The sequence below is a fragment of the Camelina sativa genome, chromosome 15 (genome assembly GCF_030686135.1).
Source record: "Camelina sativa cultivar CO46 ecotype springtype chromosome 15, ASM3068613v1".
NCBI classification, from domain to species: Eukaryota; Viridiplantae; Streptophyta; class Magnoliopsida; order Brassicales; family Brassicaceae; genus Camelina; species Camelina sativa.
The window spans coordinates 13074602-13089684 of NC_141894.1; the positions used below are offsets into that span (position 1 = coordinate 13074602).

The 15083-nt window shown below is 36.0% G+C and overlaps 2 protein-coding genes and 1 long non-coding RNA gene across 5 annotated transcripts; 1 reads left to right on the forward strand and 2 right to left on the reverse strand.

Moving 5' to 3' along the window:
- Positions 1 to 2661: 2661 nt before the first annotated feature.
- LOC147926573 (uncharacterized) lies at positions 2662 to 4217 on the reverse strand. Its single transcript, XM_087486657.1, has 3 exons — positions 4001 to 4217; positions 3428 to 3663; positions 2662 to 3065 (listed from the first exon to the last, which is right to left on the reverse strand). Exons 1-3 carry the CDS (start codon positions 4083 to 4085, stop codon positions 2916 to 2918), a joined length of 471 nt encoding a protein of 156 aa, XP_087342783.1. The 5' UTR covers positions 4086 to 4217; the 3' UTR covers positions 2662 to 2915.
- A 63-nt stretch (positions 4218 to 4280) lies between these two features.
- On the reverse strand, positions 4281 to 5611 carry LOC104746731 (uncharacterized). Of its 3 annotated transcripts, XR_760952.2 has the most exons (5): positions 5401 to 5611; positions 5205 to 5242; positions 4866 to 5117; positions 4534 to 4592; positions 4281 to 4454 (listed from the first exon to the last, which is right to left on the reverse strand). It is a non-coding gene; the product is annotated as an uncharacterized LOC104746731 (long non-coding RNA). The 3 variants fall into 3 exon arrangements; XR_760953.2 differs by lacking the exon at positions 5205 to 5242; XR_760950.2 differs by lacking the exon at positions 5401 to 5611 and having other exon boundaries at positions 5205 to 5344.
- A 3802-nt stretch (positions 5612 to 9413) lies between these two features.
- LOC109129039 (uncharacterized) lies at positions 9414 to 10568 on the forward strand. The gene has a single exon (XM_019236553.2). The coding sequence runs from the start codon at positions 9414 to 9416 to the stop codon at positions 10566 to 10568; it is 1155 nt and encodes a 384-aa protein (XP_019092098.2).
- The last annotated feature ends 4515 nt before the right edge of the window (positions 10569 to 15083 follow it).

Here is a 15083-nt window from a genome sequence, read left to right on the forward strand (position 1 = left end):
CAGTTCCTCTTTCAGACAACTGACTTCTCAGTTCCTCTTTCAGACAACTGACTTCTCAGTTCGTCCTCCAGACAACTGACTTCTCAGTTCGTCCTCTAGACAACTGATTTCAGTTTGTCTTTGGACAACTTCTCAGTTCATCCTTCAGACAAATGTTCAGTTCGTCTTTGGACAACTTCTTAGTTCGTCCTTCAGGCAACTTGAGTCTTAGTTCGTCATACGGACAACTTTTCAGTTCGTCCTTCAGATAACTTTTCAGTTCGTCTTTGGACAACTTCTCAGTTCGTCCTTCAGACAACTTTTCAGTTCATTTTTGGACAATTTCTCAGTTCGTCCTTCGGACAACTTTTTACTTCGTCCTCGGAAAACTTCTCAGTGTTAGGTCATCCTCTGACGCCTCGGTTCTAGGTCATCTTCAGACGCCTCAGTGTTAGGTCATCCTCTGACGCCTCGGTTTTAGGTCATCTTCAGACGCCTCAGTTTCAAGTCATCCTCAGGCAACTTAGATTCAGTCTGTCTTCAAATGGCTTCAGCTTTAGTTCGTCCTCATAGCTTCAGCTTTAGTTCGTCCTCACAGCTTCAGCTTCAATTCGTCTTCAGATAACTTAGATTCTGTTCGTCTTCAGTTAGCTTCAGATTTAGTTTTTCTTCAGACAGCTCCATTTTCAATCCATCTTCAGACAGTTTCAGTTTCAGTTCGTCATCAGACAACTTCAGATTCAGCTCGTATTCAGATAATTCAGTTTCAGTTTGTCTTCAGATAAGTTCAGTTTCGGCTCGTCTACATACAGCTTCGATTTCAGTTCATCATCAAATAGCTTCAGTTCTGTTTAAATCTTTGTGAGTCATACAGAATCTTTCGACATCCTGGCCAGATGCTCGACTTGCGTCAAACCGCAAAAAGGGGAATAAGCCGAGCCCAGTGTCTCGCTCCTCTCAAACTTTTAAACGGGGAATAAGCCGAGCCCAGTATCTCGCTTCCCTCAAACTTTTAAAAGGGGAATAAGCCGAGCCCAGTATCTCGCTCCCCTCAAACTTTTAATCGAGGAATAAGCCGAACCCAGAGTTTTTATTTCGCACCTCAAACTCTTAATCGAGAGATAAGCCGAACCCAGAGAATTCTTTTTGAATTGTTTCGCAAGTTCCAGTTCGGACGGATATGTAAGCCGAACCCAGAGTTTTAAATTTTGCCGTCCGACTTCTGAACTGGAACAAAGGAGGTAAGCCGAAGCCCCGTACTTCGCCCTCCGCCAAAGCGCATGTACGGCTTATTTGGCTCTAGGTTCGGCTTGCGTTGTAACGATAGCTTGTAACCCAAGTGTTTGTATGATTGAAAACAAATGGATCACAGCAGCATCGTATTTGGAAATCATATACGGTTAATTAGTAGCCTTTGTATGTTTGTATCCACGTAAGGGATTTTTATGTATTGTCCACCATCCTCTCCAGTAATGTATACCATGTTCTTGATGGTCAGAGCATCATCATCAATCATATTACAAAACGAGACAACTATCTTCTCCTGGTCGATTAATATACCTGAGAAGACAACTCGAACATAACAATGAAGGCGAATGTCTAAGTGCAGTCTCCACAACAGCGTAGCTTCGGTATCAATGTTATTAGTTATCCATATCTTCATCTTTGATGTACTATATAGGGTTCCAATACAATAGTGAGAGTTGTTCTTCTCTATAACAACTGATATATAGAACCATGTCGTTATAAATATCATCTTGGATATACGGAAGGCAGAGATAGTTAATTCTCTCTGTTGTAAAATCAAAACTAAACATGAAAACAATTATATAATGGATCACATTGCGTGTTTTGATCGTAACTTTAGCAAATATGGGGATAATTTAAAGGTCTATCTTTGTTGTGGAATGGTCTTTTTTTTTTTCAATCGTTATGAGAGAAATCGCATCTAATGCTTGCAAAGTTTGAAGAGTCTCTCTTAAACAAGTGGTACTAGATTTGTGATTTCACTTTATTGACAATCCTTCCTCTTGATTAAGCTTGACAAGGCCAGAAAAAGAATCTCATTAAGCTTGAAATTAGTCTTATGCTTCTTTTTTTTTGGTCACCTCGATTTAGTCTTATGCTGAGATGAAATCATACATGTTTGGATGAATTATGCATCTCTGTATACAAATTAACTGATAATAAATATCACTTTTATTAAACATAAGCAGCAAACAACAACACTCCTTGGTAATCATAGGGCCATCAAACAAGAGAGAACACTTTTTTTGTTAAAAGGTCCCTTTTTGGTTTTGGTACGATACTGAAACATGTCAATCACACACATACATCTTACACGTTTATTATTCAGGATATACATATATAATCATCCCCTATTTAAATAAAAGGGAAGTACACAACTTCAAATTTGTAGACTATATCATTTTAATAGTAAGTTACAAATGGGTTATAAAAAATTTGATATTAATTTGCTACAAGATGTATGTTAGGTGTAATCCATGTAAACTGTTTATTTTCGGAATATATTTCCAAAAACAACAAACAGAATTGATTTCCAAAAACAATAAACAGAATATTCCCTTATTAATCGTGATTCCTAATATCTTAATCTACGAAAGTTACTGTAATCACGGAAGAATCTTTAAAACTGCCAATATAAATAATACAAATCACCTCTCACAAAAAATACCTCGCTCATATTCATATACCTAAAAAAAATGACTATGATTTCACAATGAAATTACAATATAAATTATAATTTATATAGAAATAACAATATAAATTATAATTTATATAGAAATTACAATATAAATTAAAAAATTTCAACCCCGTGCTCTAGCACGGATCTTAATCTAATCTAATTAACATTTTATATGAGCCAGCAGAGTATTTGGGTGCAGTCTAGAGTCCCTTAATCCCTGTCTTTGTATTTATTGGTAGCGGCCGTCTATATTGGGGTTCATGTACACTTGGCGTGTTGGAACCTGAGGAGCCATAAGCCTGTTCTGCTGCTTCCTCCCGCCGTACCCGTCGTTGTATGCATCTTCATGCTGCCCCTGCCATCCATTACCCATTTTTCCCTACACAGTGATCATTTAAGCTAGCCACATTAAAATAAAATTAAAAAATAATGGCTAATAGGATGAGAATTCTTGAAGGCTCTACCTAAGATTAAAACTTTGTGTTATCTTTTTTTCTTTCCCTCAGAAACTAGCTTTAAAATTCCAAGGCCCGAAGGTCAAAACCATTATTTTTCCTTTGCCTATGATTCTAAAACGTGTTTTTTCTTTAGTTTTTTTTTTATGTGTATATAAAATTTAACAAAAAATTTAGCATAAAGTTTCATGACTTTTAAATAGTCATAGACAGCTTGGAAGAAATATATAACAAAACGTCATAGCATGAATAGTAAGATCATGACACCATAGAGATTTTCGCTTACGTTGTGGTGGTAATTGTTGCTTTGGTACGGCAACGCAGTGGTGTGGTGGCTCTGTCTGCTCTCATAGAACTCCTCCACGTTAGAGTTTGGGAGCATCTGGTGAGCTGGAAGCCTCTTGTGGTGATTGTAGCGGGCATGACGATCAGAGTAGCCTCCATCGGTCTGCACACGAGGTACAACCTCCCTGTACTCCTCGAAGCCATAGCCATAGCGGCCTCTCCGTTTATCCTTTTCGTAGTATCCGTCCAGGGCCGGCCCAGTGAAATTTGTGGCCCAATACAAATTTTTATTTTTTCTATGGATTTTATAGATAAAAATTTAAAACTGAAACTAAATTTTAAAATTTCGGAAAATGAGGCCTATTTTTGCAATAACAAAAATAGATAGATTTAAAAATTGAGGCCAAATCTATAACTTTCATAAAACTGAGGCTTATTTTTGCAATAAAACTATATTTTAAGGCCTGTTTTACAATAAATGTTTTTTTTTTAGGCCTACTTTTCTTACTAAAAATCTCAAAATTTTTGGAAGTCCAACACCAATATGTCTTGAGAATGTGTGAAGGGCCGGGCCTGTATCCGTCCCTCACCCCTCCGACTAACCCTCCAATCCCTCTGGTAATTCCTCCGGTAATCCCTCCGATAACCCTGTCAAGCATTTCGCTATTTATGTATACTAGGTTTGAACCCGCGGTGTCAAATGTTTTATAATTTTTAAGTTATGATTTTTTATATTTATTACTAAGTAAATTTTATTTTGCAATTATTTAATAACTATTTTAAAAATACAATTAATTTTAGTTATAGTATGAGTATAACTTAAAAAGTTAATTATTTTCAATATAATTAAAATCTTTTAAATAACTTTTAAATAAACTTATGATTTGTAAATTAAGATTACACTTAATATATGTTTTGATACAACTAACAACAAATAAATGTAGCTAAAAAGTTTGATTATACTGAAGTGACAGTGCATTGTAGAGAGCTTCTTCGTCTCTCATCCTAGCCGGTACAGCACATGAATACTAGCAAGTAATATTAAATCCAAATTAGGTATCAAATTCAAAATAATGACAAAAAGATTAAAAAGGGAGAAAAAGGTACCTTGATTAATAAGACCCTAGCAAGTAGGAGTAAGAGTGATAATCCGTCAACATACTCATCTGCACAAACACAAAATTTATGTATAAGTGATAAGCCATAGACCCGAACCTGTCTCAAGAGCTGGAGAATCTTATTTAGTCTTTGGGTCTATAACATTAATAATGTATCTTCAAGAAATTGTTGTAACAATTCTATTCTCATTCTATTTTTAGGATTTATTCATCATGACAACTGTGGTGATTAACAATATCTTTCAGATTGCTTCATAAGTGATCAACAAAGAGAGAAAATAGAGTCATCATCAAAGGAAAGACCACAATAAAAGATTTTACCTTCTCAAGGCACTCACAGAGCGATATTGGTGGCTTCTAATCCATGTCAGGATTTGATTCAAAGTCCCGAATAAAGAATAATGGTTCACACTCCATCTGCAAAACAAGAAGAGAGGGAGACAGAGAAAACTAAAGAGACTGAAAATCCATTAATTTAATGCACATCCAAACAACAAAGACTGTATTCTCTCCATCTGTTGTTTAGTTTGCTGCTTTTTCTCCTGTCATCTCCGCTCTTCTCTGTGAATTTTGCTGCAAAAATGCAAAACACATAAATCTGATTACATTTTATACACTCAAGTTTAGATTTTTAGTCGATTAGGATATGGATTAATGTACCATGGTTCCATATTTATGTTTTTCGTAAGAGACGTAGACTTGTTTGACGTATTCCCCAAAGCCAATAACATGTGTTATATGTCAAAAAACACAAACAAAACCATAGAGCCTCTAAGCTAAACATCAAACAATGCAATTGGTCGTTTTACAACGACAGAATGGAACACGACCACCGGGAAACCAAGTAATTGCTGACCTGATTCCAACATTGTACAACACTTGGATCTTGGTTTCAACATTGTACTGTTTCTTCTGCAGGTCTAATTGTTGGACCAGTTTCTCATTTTTACTTACATAATCCTTTTTACTAACCCTCCAATCCCTCCGGTAATCCCTCCGATAACCCTGTCAAGCATTTCGCTATTTATGTATATATGTACTTGTGTTAATTTTTCTTTGATATGGATGAGTCATTAAACTCTTTCAGGTGTTTATATATGCACAAGTCTCCTATAAGTCAAGTATTCGTTTTATTAGTCTTTGATATGATTCCTTATTGGTAAGATATCATGGTATATCATTATATGAATCTTATTCTCATTATTCAAAAAAAGAATCTTATTCTCATTTCTTTTTTCTTCCACCACCATACCATATTTTGAGTAGACATGTTTGTTCTTATTCCATTCTTCTTTTTAATGCATGATCCAATTCAATTGAGAAATTCTAATTACTTTTTCTTCTTTCTTTTGGCATTTTTTTTTGGGTGTTACTCCAAATTTACTGAATTGATTCTATTTAATCATACCTATTTTTGTATCGCATTGGTATTTTTTTAGTTACTAATCATATCTCATGTCTATTTTCTTGTAACCCTTAATCCATTCATCGTTATGCCGAAAAAAGCTTACAACATTTCCAATGATCTATATATATATTTTTGGTTTGAATGTTCTATTTTACATTTAGGGTATACTTTTGAGGAGATAGAGTTTAGTATTTATAGAATAAGGTTAAATTTGAAACATGATACTATTTTTGGAATTTTAGAAATGATGTGTGGAATAAGAAACAAACTTATATTAATGTTTTCTGTGATAATTGCCATTCTTTTACCACACTTCATAATTATAAACTTATAAATGCACATATATATATAAATTCTTATCAAGGCATATATGAATAATATCATATACATTTCATATACTCTTTCATTTCATAAAGAGTGTAATTTTGATATATTTCATACAAATTAAAAAACATTAAAATATATAAATATGTTGTGACACCCCGATATCAGAGACTTGCAGAGAGGTTTAAAAGAAATGATTTGACCACCTATGTCACCAAAGTGCACTTATTTTTTTGGTCAAGGGTCCTGAGAGAACTTCAGAGTTAAGCATGTTTGAGATGCAACAGTTTCAGAGTGGATGACCTTCCGAGAAGTGATTGTCGGAACTGTGCGAGTGAGGACAAAACACAGGGAACGATCATGTGGTGATTTGTAGGGACTGTAAACAAGTCTTTAAAGCTTCCCGGACATAGCAAACCGACCATCAGATATGGATGGGCTCATGGGCCTAGTGAGAGGACGTGAGGCATATTAAGGAAGGTAGGCCCATGGGGCGGTCGGGATGTTACAAGTGGTATCAGATCCGAACCCAGATGAGTGTGGAGTCGAGTGGGCTCACACCATCGGGAGTGACGGTCTTGGTGTGCAACGAGGACGTTGCGATCTATTAGTGGGGGTGAATTGTGACATTCTGGTTTCAAATACTTGTGGAGAGGTTTAAAAGAATTGATTTGACCACCTATGTCACCAAAGTCCACTTATCTTTCTGGTCAAGGGTCCTGAGAGAACTCCAGAGTTAAGCTTGCTTGAGCTCGAGTAGTTTTAGGATGTGTGACCTTCTGGGAAGTGATTGTCGGAACTGTGCGAGTAAAGACAAAACACCGAGAAAGATCATGTGGTGATTTATAGGGACGACAAACAAGTCTTTAAAACTTCCCGGACGTAGCAAACCGACCAGTGGATATGGATGGGCTGATGGACCTAATGGGAGGACGTGAAGCCCATTAAAGAAGGTGGGCCCATGGATTGAGATTGAACATGGGACCCACTAAGAAGTGGCAGTCGGGACGTTTTATATGTAGGCATGTCAATTAGGGCCAAAGCCCGCGGGCTAGCCCGGCCGGACCCTGAAAAACACCGGGTTCGGGTTCAAATAGATATGTAAGATATGCCTTTATTTAATAACTAATTTATGGGTTAATTTAATTTTAAGTTGAGGATAAATTAGAAAATATGATGTAAATGATGCATTTGGGCTGTAGAATGACACTCTTTGTGAAACAAAAATAAAACTCCAAAATGACATTCTTTATGAAATAAAAGGAGTACTGTATAATTTAATGAAAATTTCATTTTACATATAAAATAACTGAATGTAAAACACTTTATATGTAATTTAACGATAATTTCATTTTACTTACAAAATATTTGATTGTATAACTCATGCGTAGGCAACTTTCTAGTATATTATAAGTTAATATAATTAAGTTGCAAGGGGTTAACCAAATCTTGGTGCAATGACTCCATCATCTTTGGAAGAAAAAGCAAAATGGTTTCGTTGCATATACATGTGAATTGATCCATACGATTCACCATTTTCTTCTGAGTAATCAAACACTTCTTTATAGAGCAAAGCTCAAGCTTTCACGAGTACCCAACTCGCAACTATGTGCTACAAGTTTCGTTATAGCGGAGACATCGTTTGATTCGAGAGGTTTTGCAATTCTCTAACGACGATGTCGTGGCTTTGGTACGCTCACTCTGGTTTGGGATAAACGGTCTTCAACTTAAAATTGCTAGCTAACACCTCCATCGCCATTAATTGTTGGCTCATACTGTTTCAGTATTCATTATCGTTGACGATAAAAGCTCTTGAGTATATCGTAAATTATTTTCTCATTCAAACAATACAACGCAAAAGAAGAAAACGAATCATAATAACCAAGGAAATTTATTATTTAAAAAAAAAAAAAAAAGACTCTATTTGATTTACGTTCATTTTCTTTTGCATCTATACCTTACTCGATTTGAACCAAATTTGGAACATAATTGAAAATAACTTCGTTTAGAATCTACACAAGGTACTTCTGTGTCGTAAGCATCGTCCTCTCCAAAGGTGTTTGCCAAGTTCCGGCTCGTCATAATATTCACATTACAACACAATACCACTTTCTTCTCCTCGTTGATTAATAAACTCAATTAAATTTGGAAATACCGCCGATGGATAAATCCATGGTAAAGGACATGCTCCACGACAATGGTATCAATTTTATTTGGTCACATGTAATCCTACGTAACACCAAGATTTGTTCTTCCCAAAAAATAATTACCGCTGATGGATAAGGTAAAGGATATTGATAAGGGAAAACACACTCTTCCAATTAGAACTCAAACAATACAACTGAACCAATGTTTATGGAGGAACAAAGATTCACTTCTCAACGAGCTAGGATACAGAATGAAGAAACAACCCTAGATCACCGAGAAAGACACCAAACTCTCACAGAAACACACCAAGAAGAAGAAGATGATGCAAACTCACAATTTCTGATTATTCGCATAAACTTCACCATGAACTCTTCTTTCTCTATATATCTCTCGATCTCATCCTCTTTTCTAACAAACCCTCCCAGCCACTAAGCTTCTGCCAACACATCATTCACCTCTTAGCCAATCATCTTTCACCATCCTTCCATGTCAGCTACTCTTCACTACTCTTCATTTTCCCTATAACAGACATGCTCCACGACAAAGCAGCTTCGGTATCAATTTTATTGGTCACATATATATATCGTCATTTAAAATATATTAATCATAGTTTTCCTTTTTTTATCTAAAGCATCTAAAGCTATGTCATCAAATTGCTCTCTTTTAGCTATATTATAGATTTCACAACTCTCTCTCTCTAAAATTTTCTCTGCCTTCTCTCTAAGCTTTCTTAAGCTTTTGTAAAACTTTGCAGGAATTATTAACGCCGTCCCTTTGATAGGGCTTTAAGAACTTCTCTCTCAAAAAGGGATTGTCTCTAATTGAGCAGAGCTTCCGTCCGAAGATTTCTCCTTGTTCTGTCGGCTTTGAGTATCACATCTCTCTCTCTCTTCTATTAGCTGTTCTGGGTCTCAATACTTCGTGTTCACAAAACCAGAAGATTGCTGAGTCAGTACATCTGTAGCTCTTCATAGCTTTGATTTGGTGCTATGGTCTCTTCTAAAGGTGTAGAAATGGATCTAGATAAAGCAATTTACGAGATGTCATTAGAAGACAAACCTCTAGTTCTTTCTGATCAAGCGAAATTCTGTTCTATGGAAAAGAATTACTGTAGTATTCTGGGCAGGTTCTTAAATCCCAGTAATCAGAGGATGTCTAATTGGATATTAGATATGCCCAGAATCTGGAGGATTCAGAATAGAGTTCGTGGTGTGGCTTTATCTCAGGAAAAATTCCAGTTTTTTTTCAAATCAGAGGATGATTTAGAGGATATCCTAAAAGCAGGAGTCTGGACACAAGATGAGTGGTGTGTCGTAATGGAAAGATGGAGTGTAAAACCAACAACTGATCATCTAATGTTTCTTCCAGTCTGGATCCGTCTGAGAAATATTCCGGTAAATTACTACACAAAGGAGACAATTCAGGAAATAGCGGAATGTGCCGGTAAAGTGTTACAGGTGCTGTTTGACTCTGAAAAATCTCAAGCTCAAGACTATGTGCGAGTTAGAGTTCTACTTGATGTCAGAAAGCCTCTAAGAAATTCAAAGGAAGTTCAACTTCCGTCTGGAGAACTAGTTTTAATAAGCTTTGATTATGAAAGGATCCGAAAAAGATGTTTTCAGTGTCAAAGGTTGACACATGAAAAAACTGTATGTCCTTTTAATTACTCATCAGAGGTAGGAAATCATCCATCCACATCAAAGAGCTTGGATAAGCAGAAAGGTTTGCTAATTCATGAATCAGATCATGATGTTTCTCAACAAGCTCCTCCTAAACTGCTAGCTGATGCTTTAAAAGAACCTTCATTTCAGAATCAGTTAGTCTCTTTGAAGAAAAAGAATGATGATATCTTTTCAGGATTTTCAGATGTTTCCTTTTCCTCGGGATGTAACCCTGGTGTTTTTGAAGCTAGTTCATCGGGATTAAGTGTCAAACAGAAAAACCCTCAAAAAAGAAAATCTCCTTGCATCAAAAAAGACAAAGCAACAAAGGATATGGTTGAAGAACAAAAGGTTAGTACTAATGAAAAGCAGCCGGATAAAGTTTGTAAGAGGAAAACTCTGATAGTAAGAAATACGTCATACAAATGCCTTAAGCTGGACAAAAACACGGTGGTTCCAGAGGAACCACCGATGTATGAGTAAGGCATATTAAGTTGGAATTGTCAAGGTTTGAGGAATCCTTGGACAATTCGACATCTAAAGGAAATGAGAAAGGATCACTTCCCAGATATAATATTCCTCATGGAAACTCAAAATTTTGACGATTTTGTTTTAAAGATCTTCAGGGAGCTTGGTTATGATAGAGCCTATACAGTGCAACCAGAGGGTAACAGTGGAGGTTTAGCTATTTTTTGGAAAAATCAACTAGATATTAAATTTCTTTTTGGGGACAAGAACCTGCTAGATTTACAAATCTCTTCAGGTAAAAAAAGATGGTTTATTTCCTGTGTCTATGGAAATCCGGTTTCACATCTTAGACCTTTGTTATGGGAAAGAATAAGTGAGTTTGGTGTTGATAGAAAAGAGGCTTGGTGTATGATAGGCGATTTTAATGATAGCCTTTCTAATAAGGATAAGTTAGGTGGTCCACTTAGACCATTATCATCTTTCAGAAATTTTAAAAAGATGCTAAGCTTATGTGATATGCAAGAAGTTGGCAAGTCTGGAAACAGTTTTACTTGGGCAGGAACAAGAAATCATCAGTGGATTCAATGCAAGCTTGATAGATGTTTTGGAAATTCAGCTTGGTTTGCAATGTTCCCTAATTCTCATCAATGGTTTCTTGAGAAACTAGGTTCAGATCATCGTCCAGTTTTGGTGAAATTCATCAATGATCAAGAATGGATACGAAAGCAATTCTGTTTTGATAAAAGAATGGCAAATGATCCTTCTCTGATGAAGGTTATTCAAGATTCCTGGAATACTGAAAGGTCAGATGATAAACATTCATCCATGTTTAGTATGGCAGAGTGTAGAAAAGCTATCAGTAAGTGGAAAAGATCAGCGGATTGTAATACTAAAGCAAGGATTCAGAGGTTGAGAAATGAGTTAGACGATCAGGTCAGTCGCATGTACCCCTGTTGGCAAAGAGTTAATGCTATAAAAGAACAGTTGAGTATTGCTTTTCATGATGAAGAAATTTATTGGAGGCAAAAGAGCTCAGAAAAATGGTTACTAGATGGTGATAAAAATACCCAATTTTTTCACGCATCAGTTAAATCTAAACAGATTGGAAACTCTTTGAAGTTCTTACTGGATGAGACTGGAGTAGAGCAATATTTAAACAAAGAAAAAGGACAGATTGCTTCTTCTTTTTTTACAAAGCTATTTACAACTTCGTCTCCAATCAATCTGAGTTCTTATTTGGAGGGGTTTCAGCCTAGAGTCACAACAGCAATGAATCAAGATCTACTTAAGGATGTCACTGAACAGGAGATATACAATGCAGTCTTCTCTATTAATAGTGAAAAGTCTCCGGGTCCTGATGGTTTTACAGGACTTTTCTTTCAGAAATACTGGTCAGTGGTGAAAGCTCAGGTTATAAAGGAGATTCTGGGATTCTTTAACACAGGAACTCTGTCTAAAGGCTGGAATCATACTAATCTTTGCTTAATACCAAAGATTCCAAATCCTCAGAGAATGACAGAAGTAAGACCAATAAGTCTATGCTCGGTTTTGTATAAAATAATCTCCAAAATTATTTCAAGCAGATTGAAATTGCATCTTCCAGATATTGTATCTCCAACACAATCTGCATATGTGGCTGAAAGGTTAGTATCTGATAACATTTTAGTTGCTCATGAAATAATGCATAGCTTAAGAACCAATGATCAGATTGCCAGAGAGTTCATGGCCTTCAAAACTGACATGTCCAAAGCATATGATAGAGTAGAATGGACTTTTTTGGAGGAAATTCTCATAGATTTAGGTTTTGATAAGAAGTGGATAGCTTGGATCATGAGCTGTGTTACAACTGTAACTTATTCAGTGTTGATTAATGGACAATCACGTGAATTCATTAAACCAGGAAGAGGCATTAGACAAGGAGATCCTCTATCTCCTCTTCTCTTTGTTCTATGTACGGAAGCTCTGATTCATCTACTAAATCAAGCACAAAAAACAGGAAAAGCTACAGGCATCAGTTTCAACAATACAGGTCCGTCAGTGAATCACCTTCTTTTTGCCGATGATACTCTATTAATATGCAAGGCTAATAGAGAGGAATGTGATGAGATTATGTTGTGTTTATCTAAGTATGAGAGATTATCAGGTCAGATGATAAACTTAGATAAATCAACAATTACTTTTGGAGTGAATGTAAAAACAGAGATTAAGAACTGGGTTAAGATGAAGTCGGGTATATTAATGGAGGGTGGAACAGGGAAATATCTTGGCTTGCCAGAATGTCTAAGTGGCTCGAAGCATCAGTTGTTTGGGTTTATCAAAGACAAACTTTTAGCAAAAATGAATGGATGGTATGCAAAAATACTTTCTCAAGGAGGAAAAGACATTCTGTTAAATTCTATAGCAATAGCTCTCCCAGTGTATGCTATGACATGTTTTAAACTGCCTGTTGGTCTTTGTAAAAATCTGACAAGCGTGATGATGGATTTCTGGTGGAATAATTTTCAGAATACAAAGAAAATTCATTGGTTAAGCTGGCAGAAATTATCTATGCCTAAGAAACTAGGAGGAATTGGTTTCAAAGATCTCCAATGTTTTAATCAAGCTCTTTTAGCTAAACAAGCATGGAGATTACTTAATGACAAGAACAGTCTCTTCTCGCAAATCTTCAAAAGCAGGTATTTCTCCAACACAAATTTTCTCAATGCCACTTACGGAACTCGTCCTTCGTATGCTTGGAGAAGCATCCTTCATGGGAGAGATCTGCTAAATGAAGGTTTAAAGAGTGTCATTGGCAATGGTAAGAAAACTAGTGTATGGATAGATAAATGGATCTTCGATGGGAAGTCTAGAAGAGCTTTAAGTCTTCACTCCTTAGTGAATATTGACATGAAAGTTTCTCATCTTATAGATCCTTTCACTAGAAATTGGAATTTGACTAGACTGAAAGAATTGTTTCCTGAAGAAGAGATAAAAATCATTTCCAAACAAAGACCATGGGTTTCTCAAGAAGATTCTGTTTGTTGGGCAAAAACAAATAGTGGTAGGTACTCTGTAAAGTCTGGTTATGATCTAAGCAGTAGAAAAGTTCATCAAAACCTCTACAAAACTGCTGAAACAAAACCTTCATTAAGTCCACTGTTCGAAACTCTTTGGAAAATTAAGACTGTTCCAAAAGTTAAAGTTTTTATGTGGAAAGCCTTGAGAGGAGCTCTTGCAGTTGAAGAAAGGCTCAAGACCAGAAACATACATGAAAAGAATGGCTGCCAATTGTGTGAAGAAGAAACTGAAACAGTCAATCATATTCTATTTCAGTGTCCATTAGCAAGACAAGTATGGGCCTTATCCAATGTACCATATCCAGTGCAAGGTTTTGGTAACTCAATCTATGCCAACATGAATCATTTGATTCAAATATCGCAAGTGAAAACCACTCCGCAGAATATAAGATTTGTCTACCCTTGGATCTTATGGATTCTATGGAAAAATAGAAACAAGATGTTATTTGAAGGAGAAGGATCTTGGGCAAATAAAATAGTGGACAAGGCGTTTGAAGATGCTCACGCATGGTGGATAGCTCAAAACAATGAAACTCACAAGGAGCAAAATAAATCTCATCAAAATGTTTGGACCGCTCCATTGATCGGAGATCTTAAATGCAACATTGGATTTGCTTGGTCTAGGAAAAAATCTTTATCAGGTGCATCATGGGTGGTCAGAGATTCAAATGGAAAAGTCTTAATTCATAGTCGAAGAGCATATACTCAGGTACATTCTCTTACTGAAGCTAAATTAAAAAGCTGGACATGGGCTTTAGATAGCATGAATAGGCATCATCTACAGAGAGTTACTTTTGGAGCATCCTCTTTTGAGATCATTCAAGCTCTCCATAAACAGAAAGATTGGCCAGCTATGATAGGTCATATTGCCGAGTTGTTAAGCTTTACAAAAGATAAATCCAATTGGTTTATGGTAATGGAACCTCCAAGCTGTAACAGAGGAGCGTTTGAAATAGCAAATAGTGTAATAAAAGGATTACGTTTACAATCCTATGTTGCTAGTGGTCATCCTCAATGGCTATCAGAGTTATTTGCTAAAGAGTGTGTTTTTTGAAAAAAACGAAGACTGGATATAAACACGAGAGTATCACACGCTGGGTGTGACCTGAAGTTGAAGTAGAAGGTTACAGTTTTCATCCTTGACTTTCTAAGATCAGTCAAAGTCGGTTGTGACAGAAGGTAACTTCAGAATCAGGAATGGTATCTCCACTTAAAAATTACCTAGAGTGAAAGGTTTGTTTTTTGTCCTCTTTGCTGGCAGCTTGCATGAAGAGGTTGTTTTCATAATATTATCCTCTGTTTTCTCCTTGATAAGATTTAGTCTTGTTGACTGTTATTTTATCAATGTGAAAATTTCTACGCTATCTCCTTAGGTTTTTAACCTTTTCTTCTTTTAACTTCTTACAATATCTTTCTATTATCTCCATAAAACTTTCCTTATATCTATTAGCAAACCTTCCTCTTAAGTATCCCC

Bases quoted from the DNA above. Each gene is read 5' to 3' on its own strand.
- LOC147926573 (XM_087486657.1), bottom strand. From the start codon at position 4,085: ATGCTTGACAGGGTTATCGGAGGGATTACCGGAGGAATTACCAGAGGG. The intron at 3,664-4,000 runs GGCCCGGCCCTT...TGGACGGATACT, and splicing joins AGGGGTGAGGGACGGATACA to ACGAAAAGGATAAACGGAGA. The intron at 3,066-3,427 runs GTAAGCGAAAAT...ATCACTGTGTAG, and splicing joins GCAACAATTACCACCACAAC to GGAAAAATGGGTAATGGATG.
- LOC109129039 (XM_019236553.2), top strand. From the start codon at position 9,414: ATGGTCTCTTCTAAAGGTGTAGAAATGGATCTAGATAAAGCAATTTAC.